Here is a 20,896-nt window from a genome sequence, read left to right on the forward strand (position 1 = left end):
TGGCCCAGGACGTGACGTGCGTGACGTAACGTAACATCACGCCCACAGCGAGGTCCACGCCCCGCCCCCTACGAGACCACCTCGCCCGGGGGCCCGCCCTCTCACCTCTGATTGGTGCTTGCCCCGCCACCCGCGGGACAGCTCCGCCCCCGTCCCCGCCCCCGCGCTGTCCCTCCCGGCGCTGCCCGCCCTGCGTTGCCTTGAGCCCTGTCGCCCGCTTAACCCCGCCCCGCGGATCGGCTTCTCCAATTGGGAGAGGAAGACGTTGACCGACACTGCTGTCTCCCAATGAGGCGCAGCGTTAGCGGGGCGGGAGGGCCGGACGGACACCTCCCTCCGCAGGCGGCGGCGGCGCTCCCTGACTGAAGGGGCCGGGGGCTCCGCGTCCCCCTGCCCCGCCGCGCCTCAGCGGGACCGGAGGCGGCCGCTGGCTGAACCCGGGTCGAGGGCCTTGGGGGCGTCTTCTCGCCGCTCCCCAACCCTTCCGCGTCCCCTCGCCGCTCGGAGAGGAGCGGGGCGGCGGTGCCCCCTCTCCGGGCAGGGCCTGCGGACCGCGCCCCGCCGCCGCCGCCACCCCTCCCCCCCGGCCGGCCGGCCTGCCCGGACCGCACCCCGCCTCCCCTCCCTCCGCTGCGTCGCCCAGCCGAGCCGGGAGAAGGGGAATGGGCGGTCCCGGCCCTTAGCCCCCGGCTGCGGCTGCTGCTCCTCCTCCCGGGTCCCAGCGTGTCGGTGGCCTCCGCCCGATGCTGGTGGAGCTGGCTGGGGTCTCTGCGGCGTTGTGAGCGCTCCTGCCGTCCCGCAGCCGCCATGTCCGGCGTGGTGCGCACCCTGAGCCGCTGCCTGCTGCCGGCCGAGGCCACGGGCCGCGCTGGGGAGCAGCCGCGGCGGGAGGGCAAGGAGCGGAGCCGCGATGCGGAGCGGGAGGCGCGGCGGCGAAGCCGGGAGATCGACGCGATGCTGGCCCGGGAGAGGCGGGCAGTCCGCCGCCTGGTCAAGATCCTGCTGCTGGGTGCCGGCGAGAGCGGCAAGTCCACCTTCCTCAAGCAGATGCGGATCATCCACGGTCGCGAGTTCGACCAGAAGGCGCTGCTGGAGTTCCGGGCCACCATCTACGAGAACATCCTCAAGGTGAGGGGCGGGAGGGGGCCGGGGGGAGGGGGGTGCGGCGACTCCAGCCGCCTTCCCCCACAGCGGTCGGGGATGGAGGCGGGCGCCGACCCATCCCTCAGCTTTGGGAGTTTGGGCAGTGCCTAGAATCGCTGTCGGAAAAGGCTGTGAGCTCGGCTGGGGCGGCGGCGGCTGCTCCCCCTGGGTTGCTCCGCCGCTCCTCGGATGCGCCCTCTCTTTGGGGAAGGGGGTTCCTGTGGGGCAGGTGTTTCGGAAGGCGTGTACCTTTTGTGCGACTGCCTGGCGGGCTGCGGGAGGCGAGGCTCTGTGGGCTCCCAGCGTTATCCGTCAGAAGGCCTCGATGAAAAAAGGCTCAGAGAAAACTTTCCCGCAAAGGGGATTGAGAAAAGCTTTGTGGAAACCCAGAGGAAAGAGGATATAGGTGTGGCCTCTGCTCTGGAAAAAACATTATGAGAGCATCCTCTAAGTCAGAATTGGAGAAACTTCAAAATTTGAAGAAATGAGGAGGAGTTTCCATGCCTCTGCTAAGTGCCCTGAGTCTGTGTACCTCGAGATGGGACAAGAAGTGGGTCCCTGTATGGATGTTGTGGCTGCAAGCAGTTGTTACGTGATACATCTTGAGAAACAGGGCAGCATAGGCCCTTGGAGTTGGGTAGTGTGGGATGTTATCAAGCACAGCGCTGAAATGGGAACAACTTTGTTTTAGTACCTCTGCAAAAAAATTTTTGTTCAATGCATGTACAGACTTTATAGTGCTGGTACTGTATTTCTCTAGTGTATGGACAATATACGGGCTACTGCTAAAGCCTTTGGCCTACAGACAATTAAGGAAAATCAGCCTTGACAAATACTGTTTCTTTTGATGCCTTGTGCAGGTAGAAGTGATTGTATTTCAGAAAATACCTAAAGATGCATTAAAAGCTTACTTAGGAATATATCTGTCTTAATCTTCATAATCTTTCAATAAAAGAACTGCTACTTTCCTACCTATATTTTTCTGTAGGACTGTCTCCATTCTTATATGGGCATGGATTTGTGAGGCTCTGAGATTTCATGGAAAATTAGAGGACAGGGAGCTGTGCAAGTTAACGATAACAAGTTACTTCTGAATTCTCGGATTTATTTTGAATAGAAGGTTATATGCACTTAAGTGCACGTACACAATGATTCTTGTTTTTAAGAATGCTGCTATTCCATGAAGGGCTTTTGCTTCTGTTAGTGAACAGGAAAATCGTTGACTAACTTTTACTTTTTTTTAAGTCCGTTTTCAGGAGCATGTATGTGTCTTACAGGAACCCATTAACTGCAAGAAAGTTGAAGCTCAGAAGCTTCTCTTTCATTGAGGTTATGTAAGCAAAAAGAGTGTTATGAGTTTTTTTTGTCTGTACACCCAGAAATAGGGAGTCTTATTTTAGAGGTCTTAATGCTTATTTTGGTACTGCCAGTGATTTATTTGTTACTGCCACTGATTTAAAGTAGTAGCTGAGGCTTTTAAGTAAGCAATTTGTGAAAACAGAAAAAAAAGAATCTGAGACTCCTTTCTCTTTAAGTTGTCTAAGCAATGCTAGTCATGGTAAAATACTATAGTATTTTATCTATGCAGAAGAGCTTTCAGCAGTAGAACTTAGTGCACTTTGGAAAGGAGAGTAAGTGTCTCCATCTTGTAGCAGGGGAGGCTGACTTATGCACCTGAAACGCTTGTCTGCTGGATGACTTTGCGCAAATTTTCAGAACTTAAAGTAGAATCCAGGTCCTCAAGGTAGCAGTCAGGTGTTCTGATTTCAAGACCAGTAGTTAACAACACTTCTTGGACTCTTGTCAGCTGAACACCTTTTCAAGCTGCCTAAACTAACATTTGGAAGTAATTTTTGAAGTGAGTTAATACAGTTCAACAGATGGCCCTTTTGGCCTTGCAGTTTGTGATTTGGGAGTGGTAGGTTAGGCTATCCCTCTAGGTACATGGACCATATCTGTCTGACTCTTCTCTTATTTCTTCAGATGACAGAGATGGCTCTTGCACATAAGAATACAGCTTACTTTTCACCTATAGGTTTTTGGGGATGGCTTGGCAATGGTTGCTATGGAAAGAGTATGCAGACGGAAGGAGAGAAAACAAAGGATACTAAACGAGTTTTTTGGTGGGAAGGAGGTCTGAGACTGGAGTGTGGGGAGAAGGCAGTAGATGTTCTGTTTGTTTTTTGTTCATCTGAAAGAAACCTGATAACACCTTGATATTCTGCCGTAATTATCAGGAAGAAATCAAATACCAAGACAGAATTACTGGGCTTTCAAAACAGCGATGTTGTCAGTGTATTTATTTTAGGGTAATTGTGTAATACTTTCTTGTATTAAACTCTGTTCACTGGAAAACCATAAAATGCTTCAAGTAGACTTATTTTGCTTCTTTGATGATATAAATTGTCAAGTGAACCTAATCACCATTCTTTCTATAATAGAGTGTTTAGACTACAGATTCTTTTCACTTTTTCAGGAAGTTCAGTCTACAATGATCACCCAATAAGACTAAATGGAGCAGAAATCACCATGTATCTAACTTACAAGAAAGGATATAAGATGAATTTTTATAATACGATATGTGGATAATGAGAAATGAAAATGATCCTATCAAATAGCATATAAATCTGTTTGACGTTGTGAAGTACAGCTGCAGCAACCTTAGCCCCTTTTTCCACACAGTTCTCGGCATGGTCAAACAATGGGGCTGTTAAGCTTCTACAACACTGAGATCTGAGTTAGAAATGCAGTGTAAATCTCCAGGATTAAATGGTCAATTTTAGTTTTCCAACCATGACTAAACTTCTCTCTGAAGGAGGAGGATTACTATTCTCTCAATAGTGCTTGATATTTCTAAACTGCTTATTGGGCAGTCTGTACAGCTTATGAAGAATGAAGGAACTGATTCGGAGAACAGAACCTGAAACCTCTTTGAAAATAACAGTGCTAAGTATGAGTTGACATTAGTGTCAGCTTCCACTTTATTTTGAGTCTTCAGCTTCTTGCTTTTCTGATAGCTTTGTAGTCCTGAGTTCTTTCCTTACTCTGTTCTCTCTGTTTCTCATCCCCCACTTTGGGAAACCCTAGTTAGAAACAAAATGCTGCAACAAAATAAATCTATGATACAGAATTTACTTTTCCATTTAGTACAGGTGATGGTTCAGGGCCCTGCTAGCTTTTTCTGGCATTTGTGGGATGGTCTTCAAATACATTAGTTTTGCTTTGGTTTAAGGTAAATAGTCATCGGTTAACTAGGGTTTTGCTTGTTAATCGAGGCTAAGTTTCAAAGTAAGTTTTTGGAACTTTTTGATGATTGAAGTGAAAAGCAGTAGTGTTAATGTTCTGGTATGAGTACACAGGCTTCATGACTTTAGCACACCCACCTGGAAAAGGAAAGTGGATAGGACAGGGCTAGCTGCTGCAGCATGATTTTTAAGGAGACTTGGATATACAGAGAAACTTGGAAAACTTTTGTGTACTGTAAGTTTCAAATCTAAGAAATGGCTGGTGGTGTTACACGAGTGTTTTGATGCCTTCCAACTGTGGCTGAAGGAGTAGTCTTTAGATACCTTACAAAACAGATGGGTTGGCCTTGCTACTTGCTTCCTTTGATAACAGTTAAAGAGCTTAGATACTTGATGAATCATGGCTCTGATGTTCCTTGTCTAAATGTTTTTTATTTCAAGTATGAGAGTATCATGCTGCTTGAAAAAACCCAGTTTAGCTGCATAAGAAAATAAAGTAATCTACAAGCACCAGAGTGGTACTTGCACTAGCTTGTTTGGGAGATTTCAATCTGAAGAGAGGAAAAAAAATTCAGCTTTTAAAAGCCTGAAGTATGATCTGTTGAGTTTTTTGGCAATGTTAGTTTCCATGTTGAAAATGGGAAGGCCAGCTCAAGGTTTCAGTACATCTGTGAGTGTTTTCATGTTGTCTGTGGCCTGAATTGTGGTGATTGAGTAAGGAATTGAAAAGCCTTGAATTGCGGAGGAAAGGACTACTCAGGAAATGATGTGCAACTTCATTTGTGGGCTCTGGGTGGGAAAAAACAACCAAAGATTTTGAACATGAAAACTCCCTGAGGATATATCTTTGGGACTTTCGTGTGCAGTTGCAGTACACGTGGGCATACCCGAGAGCACTTCTCCTCGACGGCTTGAATGTGAGTTGACAGTAAAATGGGCAAAATGAGTAGCCTGTGCTGAAGTCCCTTTTAAGAAGAACTTTGGACTTCTGCAACCAATACTAAACCTAGACTGTTACTGCTTCATTGTTGCAGGTACTCTGTATACCTTGAATGTGTCCTTGAAAAACAAAACAAGGAAACTTGCTTTCAGCTTGCACATTTCAGTCAGGTACAGATACAAACTCCAGGAAGTGGGAAAATATCCCTCAATTTAGTTGGGAGCAATACTTTAAGTGACTGAATTACGTAGTCATTTGTAATGCAAGCATATTTCTTCTAATAGCCTACAAATGAAGGGAGAATACATCTTTCCATTATGTGAACTCTAGTTACTCTTTAAAATGACTTGACTACACATTTCCTTAGGTATACATGCAGGTTAATTTGGTAACCTGTTAGGAGGTGGTGATAGTGACATTCAATCTGTTACTTCAGAGTTGGGATCTAGTTGTACTTGAGTAGTTGGTCACAGGACAGTGTCAATCTCACTTCTGCTGGGACAGCTTCTTTTGAAAGGAATGACAAGGAGAATACGCTGTAGGAGCTGTGGCTATTTAAGAGCTTTTCCGTTAAATTTAACATCCAAGTGCTAAAGTTCAGTGATAGGACTGGTATTTATATCTGATTCTTTGCTTTGTGCTTTTACTCTTTAGCAGTTATTTTAATATGAAAAATAATATTCATAAAGTTATGTAGAAAAGAAAAAAACCCCTTATGAGTCTTGTTGGTCTTCCTGCTCCAGGTTCATTTAATCAGTGAAACTCTTAGTAACTTCCAGTTTATGTATTTTTTGTCTGAAATATAAACTTTGTCAGCTCTGGTGGTCTCTTTGTATTTGGTGTGTCTCTTGGTTGGGCTAGGAGAGAGCAATCTGTCTTCATCATGGTGGATACTGGCAGAGGAGTACTGGTCAGTAGTAAGTGATAAATATTCATCATTGTTCCAAAACAGAGCTTACAATGCTCTTGTGATGTAGTCATTAGTATTGCAGAACATGAGTTAGTCCCTGGAGACTGTAGACACATACTTTGATGTTTTCCAGACAAAATTTTAGTCACTTGAGTGACCAAATTTGGGAGCTTACATTATATTCAGTTGGTTGAGTATACATATATTTTTATAATTAACTTGGAAACAGTATTGGCAAAGAAATTAGCAAATTGTGCTACTAAGAGTGTTTACAAGAAAACTTTGGAGCAAAGGTAAACCGGTACACGTTGTTTGAAGAAGTAAGTTCAATACAAATTACAACAAGAGAAAAAGCTAGAAGGAATCGGAGGCTGTGGAGTTTCCAAATCAGTTTGCTTCACTTGCATGGGTTTTTTTCACCCTCATGGGGTGAGGAACTGGTCTTACCCTAGCATTGAAGGCCCCTTTCTCTGTACCCTCCCCTTCTGTCTAAGCACATCTGCTGGTTACTGTGGCGGTATATTTATGAGGCCAGCGTGACAGGGTCTTGCAAAACCTTATGGGGATACTTTTGGAACTGCAGATGCTGCTTGCACTCCATTGAAAGCACGAACTAATTATGAACTAGATATTAGTGTGATGATCTCGGGAAAAGGAGAAACCTGGTAATGTAATTCTGAAAGCATTAACTTGAAACTTTTTTTTAAGGTCCTGCACCAGTTGTCCGTCACCTCTGAGGTCATCATCTCTCCACTTTGTGCCCAGTTGCAAGTAAAGCTTGCAGTGAGAGTATTTTTCTTGTGCTGCATTTATGGTCATTTTGCTGGATTCAGTCAAAGACAAGGACTCTTTTCAGAGTTTCCCAACAAGCAGACATCACCGCTGCTCCCGGTTCAGAGATTCAGTGGCTAATCCAAATGTTTCTTAATGTTTGTGTTCCTGTGGACTAAGTAGATGACACTTCCCCTTTGTTCCCATTTTTTATTTGTATGTTGGGCTGGAAGGTGGGTCATCTTTACTGTTTACCCTGCTCTCACCTGGGTGGCACTAGAATATGTGAATGGTGAAAATACATGCATAACTGGTGAGCCTTTTCATTGTCTAACTGGGTTAACTGGTGCTGCTCCCACCCCTACCCTTGTGTCTGTCTTGTCTTACAGCAAACTAATACAGGTGGTGGATCAGCTTGTGGGCTCAGACAAATGACAAATCTATCAGACAGGAGAGGGTGGAACTACAGTACCAGGAAAGATGCCCCTTTTGATGGTACCTAGTTGTTAGACTGGTTGCTCTGTAATATGAAAGCTTATGCTTAATGACATTGCAATCTTGGCTGCTGTTTGGCTATGAGGTTCCAAGGACATAGATCAAATACAAACACTGTTAATGCTTTTACAATAGCGTGCTGTAAAAATCTATTGTCTTGCCATTACTTTGCTAGTAGTAGATCACCTTCTTACCAGTGTTCCAGACAGCAATTTAAAAAAAATGCACATGACTGTATTTGCAAACATTGACAACTTTATTTTTAAAAATTGTATTTGAAAATGTCTTTTTCAGAAGGTTAAGGGATGTTTTCTAAAAATACACTTAGGTTACATTTTATCATCTTTTTTTTACTTGCCAGCAAGCATTGCTGCTGAAAAGTCCAGTCCCTTCTATGGCTGTGTGATTCAGCCGTATTGGCACCAGTGATCATGGAGCTGTTGCAGTTTTTCGGTACAGTTAGACTTGCCGGTCCAGCTGGACCGGTGTTCATATAGCTGTATCACTTTGTACTGCTCCACTGGCACAGAGGGTGTATTAGAAATATCTTGCCAAGGTGGGAGCACTCCTTTTGGCATTAGCTCAGATTTATATTGGTCTCTGTGAATTGTGATTCCCCAGACTTTGCCAGTTCCTTGTCAACAATAACGAGGAAAAACATACAGTAGGAAACATGTTTGAATCTCCCTGTTGCCTGCAATGTTCATGTTGGTTTACAGCCATAGGAGAAGACAGTATTACCTGTTAGCTGTGACTTGGAGTCATACAGATGCTGGAGATCTAGGGCTTTAGTATGAGATTGAGTGGTGTATTGATGGTAAAAGCTTAAAAACTAGCTGCTGCAGTATTTCGTGTGTAGCAGTCACTCTGTTGTCTGTGATATCATACCCCATAGTAGTTCCTTAAAAATATTTTAAGAAAATGCCCTGTAGGAGACTTTTCTATTTGTGTACAAACTCTAAGTAGTTTTGCAAATTCTCTCTAGACACTTGACTAGAATAATCAAATCTTTTGATCACTTGACTTGGTTTGTGCCTAGAAGAACCTGCCTTGCTTATGAGCAAGTGCCCCCCCAAACCTAGTGTTTCCATTGTGTGTTTGGTGCTTAACTGTGGTGTGTTTGCTCAGCCTCTGAGTTGGTCCATCAGGTGAAAGATGTGAGATTTTAAGGATAACGAATCCCTCGAGTACTGGAGTACGTGAATAATTTAAAACTCGAATGTTGTGGTTTATGTAGTAGTGTAACTACTGATGTAAGATATTCTTAAATCAAGCTGTTCTTTAAATACTGCAACACTTCATGTATTGGCAAGCATCGCTGGCTTCAAGTGACAATAGCTGGTGATAACCTTCCTAGTAATTCCCACAAAATCATTTAATTTATTATTTTTGAAAAATTCAAGACAACCTGGTGGGGTTTTTTTTCAAAGCTAGAATGCTTTCAAAAGTAAAGGAGAAGAAAAAAATATTTGGGCCAGTGCTAGTAATGAGCATTTGTGCAAATGCTCATAAACCTTCATACTGCTGGTGAGCAGCAAACATTCTGCGTAGTGCCTAACAGCTGTGCTCTGTCAGGCCAAGGATCTAGTGCTTTGTCTCTGACATGGAAAAAAAAAAAAAACCACAACCAAAAATGGGTACAAGAACAAGGCAATGTGATACTAAAGTATATTCTTCCAGTTATTGGCAGCCTTTGGTTTCGGAAACTTCTTGAGCCAGGAGTTGCATCTGGAATGTAATCGAATAGTCCTCTTTGGACCTTTCTTCCATCAATTTGTCTTGATGGCTTTTTGAGTCCATTTCTACTTTTGGCCAACATCCTATGTAAATGAGTTTGCCTCACTGTCGGGGGGGTGTATAGGGAAAAACCCTTCTTTTAGTTTAACCTTCTGTTTGATAACTGTTGCTGTACTGATCATACTTGTGTAGTAAGGGGCAGGGTAAGAATAGTCTTTTTCTACTGCCTTTCTCCAAGTGGTTTGTAATTTCTGTAGATTTCTGATGTATCATGCCTTAATTATCTTTTTTGAAACTGTGGATTTCTAGATCTCTTTAGTGTTTTCTTCTGTGTATGATACTGCTTGAGTTAGATTGCATGTCACACTCTTGTTACTTTTTCTGGTTCTACCCTATCTCCATTCAAGTTTTGTGCATGCCAGGGATTTATGACTTGAATATGTTTAAAATTATTAGAAAAGGAATGGAACAGAGAACTTCCTATTTTTCCTCCCGAACTGGTGCTTCCAGTATGCTGCTGTTTTGCCATTTTCTAGTGCCTGATGCTATCCTCATCTGTGAATTTTAAGTCTTTCCACCTGTGCTTATTCTGGGTCCTGCTTTGCAGCACAAAAGCTTTAGATCAGTTGAACTGTTCAGAAGCTTATTTCACATCAAAAGTTGTTGCCACGGTTTTTATTCATATTCCAAATTTGAAAACAGAATGGTAATTGACAGTGTTCAATCTTCTGAATGAAAGAGTGAATTGACATTTTCTATGTAGTAGAAAATCTGTCATAGCAGTGTTGGAAAGGTTTACTGTGAAATGAACACTGCAATGAAAATGATCTGGTGTTAACCTTCGTTGTTAGAGCTCAGGAGGGAGTATTGTACATGCAATAAGACTTGTTTGCTGTTTGTTTTTTTTCTTATTTGTACCAATGGTGTCTGAATCCAAATTCAGTTTTGATAAATATACTTTAAATATATTAAACTATTCTGTTCATTCTATAATAAATGGAAATTTTAGGAATTTTAGTTTAAATTTGATCTTCTAAATGAAAGCTTTACCTCTGGTCATCAACAGTATGTGTAAACTTCTAAGCAGTTTTAACTACAGATAAAAGTGATGCTCTGGCTATCTCCCATGATGGTCTTTTTGGAGGAAAGAGGTATGGAAAGTGTTTTGAATGTGTTTCCAGAAAGAGGAAACTTTTCCTATGGTAACTTGTACTGTACAATAATGGGGCAGGGATTATCAAATGCTGATTGTGGCTACAAAAAGTAGTGTTACCAGTAACTCTGAAATGCGAGAATAGCAATACGTAGGATCTAAATTCGGCAATTTCTCTGTTTCTCCTCATCTTTCTGACATCTGCTTGCTGCATTTATAGAACTGTTTTGCGGAGATGGAGAAATGTTAAGTTTAGATTCACTTTACTGGGGATCTTGCTGAGTCACAAATACTTTTAACTCCTAACAGTTGGGAGGAAGAAACATTGGCTACTTTGCTCATCAAGTAAAGCTTTTATTCCTGATGCATTTTAGGTATAGATCTCAAAGCTGGTGTGTTCTACAAATTCTTATTTTGAGAGCTGCTGTTCCAGTGGGTATGCATAGGGCTAACTGCTAACTGCTTTCCTATTTTTTGTTGTTCATTCAATGTTTAAATTGACCTTCTGTGTGTGTCTATATAGGTCTTTTGGCAGTGCTAATGCTATGTCTCTCTGTACGTCTGAATCTGCCACTTTGTCCCAGACCGGGCTCTGTACGTGATGTGGTGGCCGCTGTTTCTCTCTCTCCCTCTGTGTTAGAGGAAGGTGCTGGTGCTACGCGCTCCCCATGGGTGGCCTTACGGAGTCAATGCGCTCCCATGGGGTCTGTGAGGTCTAAGTTTAGTTCCCTCTCTTGCCCCAGGGCGATTCAAACCTGCATTTCCAAGGAGCAGCAGCCAGCAGATAAGTGACTATTCTGGGACTGGAGCAGTCTCTATGCCCTTGATTGAAACTCTGGTCTGTGGTTTTCTCCAAACAAACGATGAAACTTTCCTTAACAACAGTCTCCCGAGATCCTCTCTATCTCCAGTGGGAGCAGGAAAAGGCAGAGCGACAGCGTGGGGAAATGCGCTGAGGTCCCAGTGCTGCTTTATCCGAACAGGAATTGTGCGATCTTGCGGTTGGTTGTTCCTTTGGGGCGCTCTGAAGGGACTGCGGTAGCTGTCAGACGGGTAAGGGTTAAATCGGTCTGAAAGCTGTAAGATGGAAAAGCCGGAGCTGAGGGCCAGGGGTGGTGGTTGCAGAGAGCTGGAGCCAAAGCAGGTGAAAGGTCAGAGCTGGTCTGTGTGGGCTGGGAGCTCTGTGCAGGGCCCACAGCATGGGGAGATGGTGATCGCCGGCCGACACAGTGCCGATCAACTGTTTCTATTCATAAACACTTCTCACTGATCAGAAACAAACCTGGCGTTAAATACCTAGAAATAGTGGAGTCCCACCAGTCTCGGTTACCACAGTGCTTTGGAAAAATCTGATAGTTCTCAACTGGGGGTGGCGGGGAGCTGACACTGACTTTGAATTGTACCTGGGATGGCATTTTGTGCAAGTGATGGGTTTGCAAAAGTGTCTGGGGTGGAGAGATGTAGTGCAGGCATCTGCAATTCAGAGAAAGAACCTTCTAAGTTTTTGTTTTTTCCCCTCATGCTTACATTTGTTAACACCATTCAAATAAAGCAGATCTAAAGGCTTCTGTTAATATGGAGATAAACTCTGTAACTAGGAATGAGAGTTGGCTTTTTGGTCTGTATGACAGTTACTAAATAGTTATGTCTGGAATTTAAAGCAGCAGTTTGTAAATATATTCAATTTTAGTCTTTTCCTGGTATTGTGGAGATATATTCTCTACTTTATAAAAAGAAAGTAACAATCACTGGAGAATCATAAATATTTACATTTCAGGGAAGCTGCACTTCAGGAACACTGTTGCATAGTGACAACTGTGATGCTTCACTTTGAGTTTCTATTCTGTGACACTCACAATAAGCTGCTTCTCATTTCCCTCTCCAATCTTAATTTCCATTGGGAGAGTTACTGTTCTTGTGGTGTGGTGCTGGTAAAGGACTAGAGAGGTGAAAGGTTCAAGTGTTAAGAAAACACATGCAGTCTTGATAGCTTAAAATGTGAAAAAAAAAAAAAATCAGTCCAATAAAGTGGAGGTTCATGTGAATAGCTGTGGAGACAGAACTTCACTTTTTTATTTTATTTATCTTCATAAACTGTAAACCCAAAAGATCAATGCAATGAGAAAAATAGTTTAATATAACCCACAGATTTTACTTGTGAATTAGATGGTACTTGAGATGCTAAGCCACCATTAACGGATCTATCCACTATTAAAATGGTGCTTACTATTGAGAAATAACTGTTGGCCATCTGAAGCTATTTAGTATAGGTGTAGTTAGATTCAAGACTGACGTTTCAAAGTTACTTAACCTCATGTGTTTGGCTTGTTGCCATGAATAAGAAATTAAGTTTCCATAAAAACTGTGAAATGTGAAATTAAGCAGTCTCAGTAATCCTGAGTTAAATTTGAGAGCTAGATCACTTTCCTTCCAGATTTTTTTTTCCAGAATTAGAGTGCTCACACTTAACCTGTCATGACTTCTTAGCAAATGTGTGGCTAATTCAGAAAGTAAGCTGATGCAGATGGAAAATTGTGCCAGCTTTACTGAGCCCAGTAGCTTGAAATCTAATGCAGTGTCTTCAGTCCTCTCACTGCTGGGCTTCCCTACTGGAGGTAACCATTTGGATGAAAGTGTCTCAATGGAAAATGCTCATTTACAGCAAGTTTTCAAGAAGTCTGTAAGGTTGGATAGCTGTGTTACGTAGCATCCAAGTAGATTGTGTCAGTATCATACTTTAGAGCAACGTGCTTTTTGGATCTTGCTAGTTTGGTATTGCTATAATTTTTTTCTCCAGAAATGTTTAGTTAGTTGGTGTATACATACAGCACTGGAAGTTACTAAGTTTCCTCAATTTTGGAAGCTCAATATACTTTGCTTTACCAGAATATACAGTATGTTCTTTCAACAATACTTTTTAATACTCTTTTGGTTTTCTAATGCTTGAGAAAACTAGTATGTCCTCTTTGGTATCTAAAACCCAAATGCAAAGGAAAAGATGGAAGAATATGGTTTCAGGCATAGTCACTTTTAAAACTACAGCTATGAGGATCGTATATTTGTTCCCAGACACTTTTCTTTCACATTTGATGTTTACTTTTAGTATCTGTTGGTCATATTGCTTGTTGCTGCTAGTATTTTTTTCCAGCTGGAAAAATAGATTGTGGTTAAGTTGCTTACACAAGCAAGCTCTTTCTATCTTATTTCTGTTGGAGATATTGCAATAAACAATGTTTATGATTCTCTCCTGAGTTCAGTCTCACCAGAAGTGTGTCAAAAAAGAAAGCTTCAAGTACCTCTGAGTCCTTGTTCTTTCATGCTTTAATCTTTCTATCACTGACTTTCTTATCTGAATCGTTCTTTAGGGCTGCAGGGTTCTGGTTGATGCACGGGACAAACTGGGGATCCCTTGGCAGTACACAGAGAATGAGAAGCATGGAATGTTTTTGATGGCTTTTGAAAACAAAGCTGGAATGCCCATAGAGCCTGCCACCTTCCAGCTGTATGTACCTGCCCTGGGCGCGCTGTGGAGGGATTCGGGAATCAAGGAAGCCTTCAGCCGTCGGAGCGAGTATCAGCTGGTGAGTACGTCCAACTTCATGGTGGGAGCAAAAAAAGTTCCCTGTTGTATAAATGTCTTTTCAGTTGAAAGATTGCTTGCTACGTGCAAGATTTAGCTGTCGTATGAGCTATTTGTAGTAATACTGTAAATCTGAGCACTTCAGCAGTAGAAACAAGTGGTAATTGGAGCCAAACTTGAAAAACTACATGGCAGTAAGAGGGAGTGGAAAAGTGCACATGACTGGATAAACTGGAAGAGCAAGAGGAACCAAAAAAGGCAGGAATTGGTTGAACTAAAAATATTTTAGCAGCTCAGTAGGTCTGTTCATAGTAGGTCACTGATGAAGGCACACTTAATTTGTAACTTTCCAGTCCTGCCAGCTTGCACTATATTGATACTGGCAAACTATTCCTGCATGCAGATCTTTTGAAGTGAATGCAACACCCGTTCCGGCTGCTGCTATTTGACTGTTTCTTTTCATCCTGATGTCTGCAAGTGAAACTTGGATAAGCAACTGAAAGATGACAGTGAGCTTAAAAACGTGCTATCTTCCTTGCTTGCTTGTTACTTGGTTTTTGTGCTCGTGTGCCAAAATAGCTGCACTTCTGGTACGGAATATGTTTCTGACAGCTGTTCATAATCCTTTTTCTTTCTACGTATAAGATGGAGAAGCTTTTTTCTCTATTTCTTCTCTGTTCAGTGAAAAAAAGGTACTGATCCATGCAACTTAGTACCACTGTTACTAGTTCTTGGAAGATGATATGGGTTGATATCCTAATCGTTCTAATAAATGTATCTTTATGATTTTAACATCTTAATTATGCTTTAATCTGCAAGTAGAATTCTTTTTGTGTGTTCTGTCCTCAAACTTCATTCAGCTTTTTTTTTTAAAAAAGTCAGTTATAGGTAAAATTCTTCATGCTTGGATGTGTTATCAATGTTTAATTACAGGAGTTAAGTAGAGATTAGAAACATGGCTTTGTATAGTCTCCCTTAGACTTTCACGAAGGAACTCGATATAGCCATAGAAAAACTAGAGAAATTCAGCCGTGAAATTCTTGTAGTTTGTTTCCTCGTGGTCGTCCTCCATGTGGGTTCTCTAATGTCTGATACTGTAGTTAAACTCATGTTGCAGCCCTTAGATACACATCTATCTCCCCTGGCTATTTCAGTCTTGCATATTTTTGTAATCTGCCTCTGAAGTATCTTGAGACTGGTAAATGGCTAAAGAATAAATAAAATGACTACGTAAAATTGTCACAGGATGACTGGATAAACCTCATTTCCTTAGGCTAAAAGTGGCACAATTTCCCTGTTACAGTGTTGGGGAAGGGGGCGAGGATGTGCAGGGGGGAGAGAAGATAGATTAATTGTTCCATAATTCCTAGCGTCTGTAGACATAGACTTAGACTTTGCTGTTCTAAGCACTGTTCAAACGTGGAATAAAAAGGATGGTTCATGCCACAGGGAACTTGAATTTAACATGAGACAACTACTAAGAGAATCCAGTATAATAAGCAATAATTGCATCAGCAGCCTGTTAGGAAATATTTTTTTTTCTGGGAAATGCTATGATCAAGCATGGGGTTTGTTTTTAGGGGGAGATTTGGATTGGGGTCATGTGGGAGGTTCATTCCTCTACTGGTTAGCAATAAAATTGCATCAAACTGGAAAAAAAGTCCAGTTTGAATGAATAGCGTTCCAAGACTAATAGGCCTACCTCTGCATTCTCTGGCTTTGAGAAGATTAAACAGGAAATGCCAAAACATTAAAAAAAGCCCCACAAAACCCAAGCATACAGGCACGCAAGTGATCATTTAATATGCTGTCATCTTCAACGTCATGGTATAGTTCTATCGTGCATCTTTTTGGATGATGTTCATATAACGTATCTAATGTTATTGGGGCAACTGGAACTGCTGCAGGCACTGTTAACTTGTCAATGGTGCGATGATATGATGTACTACAGAAATACTGTGTAACTCAGTCCTGCTGCACGCGTTTGTGTCACTAACAACTTGAAAATCCTGGGTGCTATTATTTTACTGTGCGGGCTGCATCACCAGGAGATTATAATGTATCTCCATTATAAATAAAAAGCACTTACTGTTTAAAGCTTTTAAAATGTAATAGATTGTTCTCAAGGATATAAATGCTACTTCTGGATTGATCACTAAACAAATTATTAACACCTTAATAACTTGAACAAGTTTCCATGCCTTACTTCCAGGTTCAGCAGAAGTCTGATTCTCTGAGTACGTTGGGATTAGCAGCAGTACAATTTCCTTAAAAAAAAAAAAAAAAAAAAAAAAAACCCAAAAAAAAACCACCCACCCAAAACCCAACTGCATAATTCTTTAAAGAAAGCAGATGGTTTAAGGAGATGCCTTATTTATACTTGCATATGATGTGTATAAACCCATACCTTGACTTAGTTTAAATCCTTGCTGGATATAGACTCATGTAAATAAATAGAAGCCAGATATAGTGGACTCTGAGAAAATAAATCTTTTCTGAATTGATTTTAACGAAGGCTAAGAAAACTTCTGCATCAGCACTCCTTTCTTATTTAGTATAAGTGAGCTATTAAATGGAATTTGCTTGGTTTGAAATGAATTCATTATCTTTATAATAGTTTTAAAATCATCACCAAAATTTGAAGCTTTACTATGATCTGTTTGAGTGTTTCTGGACAATGTTTGAAATTATGACCTTGCTCAGCACTTGCATCTTCTTCACACTGGTCTTTCAGTCAACTGAACACCAGCTCTTTTTTTATTATTGTTATTATTTTGGCTTCTAAACTATAGGATTATATTGGTCTGCTTTTGAACTCTCTATATTTCTTTAGAAAGTTGTGTGACTTTGTTTAAAAATAAAAAGTAAAGCATGTTTGGTTAACTAGAGCTGAAAATTGCAGTGTACAGGTGTCTTCCTATGGTCTGTAATGCTAAGCTGAATGACTGACTCGGCAGTAGAAAACTTGTTGAAAGAAAATGGCTCTGACCATAACCTCATACAATCAGAAGGCTGCTTCTCTGGGACCACAGAAGCTGCCTCTGGGTATTTGAGTGTGTTCTGCTTCACATTCAGTGCCTAGAAGTGCTGGCTGTAAATCCCTGTCTGGGTCTTTAAGCCTTTCAGGAGTGAGTGGGTGGATTCTACAATAGCAGAGTGCTTTTTTGCTTTTTTCTTCACTGTCTGTCTTAAAGCAGACTAACCAATTTCACTTTCTTTTCACAGTCGTCAGCCTCCTGCTCTTCCCCCGCCCCAGTCTGTCCCCACCGACCCAAGTTCCTCTGTTCCTTGTATGCAAGCCAAGTAGTTTGGGGACAAAAGCTTCATTGTATGTTTGGTTACATTGTCACATCTCTGTCCTCCTTTTTTAACTACTAGAATAGGAATTCCTTTGTAATCAGTATGTGATTCTTCTCTCTTCTCCCTTGCCCTCATTATCCTACCCCATTTTCTGTCTGTATGTTAGAAAGGAATACATTTATCATGTGTCTCAAAATGCTCTGTAACATTTGTTCTTTTGAGGTTGCCTGTGGTAGTTTGGGTAACTGGGTGTTAACTCTTCATTGCCAGCAGGTGGAGACAAATTCTATTTTGAATGGCTTCCTCTGAGAAAGGACCTTGGGACTTCAATTGTGATTTAGCTGAAAGAGTGGAAGCTTCTTCAGTCTGAGCCTAATCACAAGTGTTTGGGTATATTTGGGAGTTCAGGTGCATGGATCTGCAAGCTTTTTTGCACCCATAAATGATGTTTTGTTTTATGCCATAAACCACGGAGACTGGGGCCAAGGTAGGAACTGCTTTGGTCAGGTGGTTTCTGGGGTTTTGGTGTGGGTGTTTTTTTTTTTTTCTTCCTCCTAGGTGTCTAGTGGGAGAATGTGAGAAGCCATTCACTTCTGGTTTAATGTGTCCAGAACAAAACCTGAAGTGAGGTTGGCTACTTTTTTGACTTCTTGCAACTTGGCATGCTTCATGTCATTGTGGGTAAAGATGGGACAAATAGGATTTGTCAGGCAAGAAAATGATACTTTTGTCATTGTCAGAACAGATATATATTGTGTGCTAGCACTGTTACAGAGCTTAACCTAATAACAAGCAGATCTGCAAAGGCCATTACCTGGCTTCATCAATTCTTAAAGCAAAATTGACACTGTTTTATCAGGTTTTTTAAATACGCACAATGTTTTTTGTTTTTTAAATCTCCATCCTAACTACTCATAGTCAAAGTGGTATCTTCATTTGAATGATTCTGTTTCCCTTCAAAATACCAAGTCTTTCTAGCCTGTCACTATGTATTTAAAGAGCTCCTGAACTTTTCCTGTGGTAAAAGTCATATTCTCATTTCTTCAGGATTGATGGGGCTATTTACTCTGAACTCCAAAGCCTATTTGCAGTTAAGGTAACTGCTTACAGATACTCGCTCTTCTTCATACAGAAAAGAACATGGTCATCCAAGGAGGCTGCAGAAGGCTTCTCTTTTAATGCAATAATTAATATCCAGAATATATTCATGATCCATCACTAGAGTATCAATTTAATTGTTATTATTGATGTATTATTATTGGTGTTCACTGCACTGTTGAAAGAATTTCTAATATTTTAATAGCTCCTTTTTAAAAAAAAAAGTCAGCATTAATGGGAAGTAGTGGTTCCTGAGAGGGAAATAAAGGGCTTGAAAATATAGACAAAAACTTACTACTGTGTCTGTAGCTATTTTTAGATCTCTGCACAGGGAATTGTATGGAACACTTCCAGTAAGACTTCAAATACTAAGAGCCTCTGAAGCCTTGGATGTGGGAAGACTCTGGAAAATGTTTTAAAGACCCTTTCTTTTATATCGATTCACCATTCTCCGGGTGGTTTTAGGTGTGGGTGTTTTGAGGATATTTGTAATAGGACGTGAGTCACTCCCCTACAAATTAACTATGTGGGATTTTTCCTCTAAGCAGACACTTGAAATAAATCGAAATGATTAAATTATGCCTGACAGAATAGATGCAGTGTGCTGGAAATGTGTAGTGAACAGCCTGTACCTTGCAGTAGTATAGCTTTGTTGCTGCATTCTCCTTGTGCAAGGAGCTGATGGATTCAAAACCTCATAGACTGCCAGTTGTGTTTTTTGGGCAGTATGGAGGTGAGGCACTATTCATTCCTACTAATTCTTGATTCCAAGTGGACGAACTGTTGCTTAAATGTCTTTATTTTGGTACGGCAATACTAGGTACGGCAGTAATGTAAGATGATCAGGAGTTAGGCTATATACCAGCTGCTATAGCATATGGAGGTTATGTGGCAGCATTTGGCTGCCTCTACAAGCCAAGCGAATTGAGAGATTGGGCAGCAGGGTACTGGCTTCACATGAGGAGTAAGTGACTTTTGAAGTGGCACGTTAAATGAAATCTACAGGAGTGGGCTCTACTTTGTCAGAATTTTTCAGTGCACTTTAATAGAGATTTCTTGAATCTTTAAGTAAAAATTTTTGAACTGATCATTTGTTGAAGTTGCAAGGGCAGAGTTAGCCTTAAAAGCATGTTTCTAAACATTTTACTCTTGGCATATATGTCACAGCACTGAAATGCAGGAGTATGTGTGCCTGATGTTGACGTGATGCCCTTGCTAATGCACTTCGTCTTGAGGAAATACCGAGTGTCAAATCAACTCCATCTTATACAATTGGCCATAACATAAAAATGAGTTGCTTTTTCTGCAAACTACTGTTTGAATATGAGCTTACACAACAGACTATGAATGTTGCTTATTTTGTAAGGATGATTTTTTTCAGAGCTGTGAAACTCGCATATTTCATCAGTGAAATCCACTGGGGCTTGACCAATGGTAGTGAGACGTACAAAGGAAATGGCCACACTGTTCAAAGTACCAGCCTGGGAAATCTTTTTACCATTTAATGCATGTAATTGGGACTAGGCGGCAACTCTTTGCCAAATTACTTTGGAGCTTTGCTTGGGTATTTCTAGTTTGCATAATTCCTGTGAAACTAAATTACTGCTGGAGAAGTTATGTGGATTTTTTCTTCTCTAGATCTTGATGGGATGTACCACTGACCCAGAACACTTTTTAAAAAAATAATGGATTGACAGTAGTGCTACAAACCAGAAACTCATGTTTGCGTTGCTGAGCCTTGATATTTTGTAATTACACGGTGTTAGTACTGAAAGTCAAGTACACCATATCTAACAATGTTAACATGATTTATTTTTTTTAAAGCTAATTACGAAGCTGCGGATGGTAAATGGGCCTGTTCAAACTTAGCTATTACACTTAAGGGATGATAGTGCTATATAACCTAAGCCTTCTCTTAATTTTGCCACTTGTTTGCTGTTATAAAAATAACAGTAATAGTCTGTTTATAATCTGACTTTGTTATGGTAGAATTCTAAAACAGTGGCTTAATCTGACATAATATATTAACTTAAAAGATCATTAACTTGCAGACTTTATCTATGGAGCTTGACTAATATCCTGCTCTGGACTCGTGTAACAGTGTGAATTATGGAGATGTTTCTCTTCAGGTCAATATCTAAGTAAGGTTTTATGCCAGTATTATGGCAATTAAGTGCTAGAGGTCCAGATTTAATTTTGTATTTCTAGTTCTGTCCTCTAATACCAAGTCCTAAAAAGCTTATGGTCAAGTTATGGAGTTTGACTCATCTTTGTACAGCAAAAGAAGTTAATTGCTTGTTTAAGTGTAATACTGCAAAGCATTGTGGCTGGTTTGTAGTAGGAAGGATTCGCAGTTGGAGTCTCTGGCTTCTGATCTCGTTTCCAAGACCAAATAGGAAAGTTTTCTTCAGATCAAAGTTTCAAGTAAGAACTCTCAAACAAAAGTGGCATTTTGTTAAAGGAGGTGAGAGTTAGTGAGTTATAGTTTGGGTTTTATTAAAAATTGAGAGGTAACATGAAGCAA

The 20,896-nt window shown here is 41.1% G+C and overlaps 1 protein-coding gene across 1 annotated transcript in view; it reads left to right on the forward strand.

The window, feature by feature from the left end:
- The first annotated feature begins 311 nt into the window (after positions 1-311).
- The window catches only part of GNA12 (G protein subunit alpha 12), a 44,537-nt gene continuing 23,952 nt past the window's right edge, over positions 312-20,896 (forward strand). Inside the window, exons 1-2 of the mRNA XM_054842924.1 lie at positions 312-1,128; positions 13,760-13,975. Coding sequence (XP_054698899.1) covers positions 808-1,128; positions 13,760-13,975 — 537 coding nt within the window. The 5' untranslated portion in view covers positions 312-807. The remainder of the gene's footprint in view (positions 1,129-13,759; positions 13,976-20,896) is intronic.

Source organism: Grus americana, chromosome 15 (assembly GCF_028858705.1).
Source record: "Grus americana isolate bGruAme1 chromosome 15, bGruAme1.mat, whole genome shotgun sequence".
Classification (NCBI taxonomy): domain Eukaryota; kingdom Metazoa; phylum Chordata; class Aves; order Gruiformes; family Gruidae; genus Grus; species Grus americana.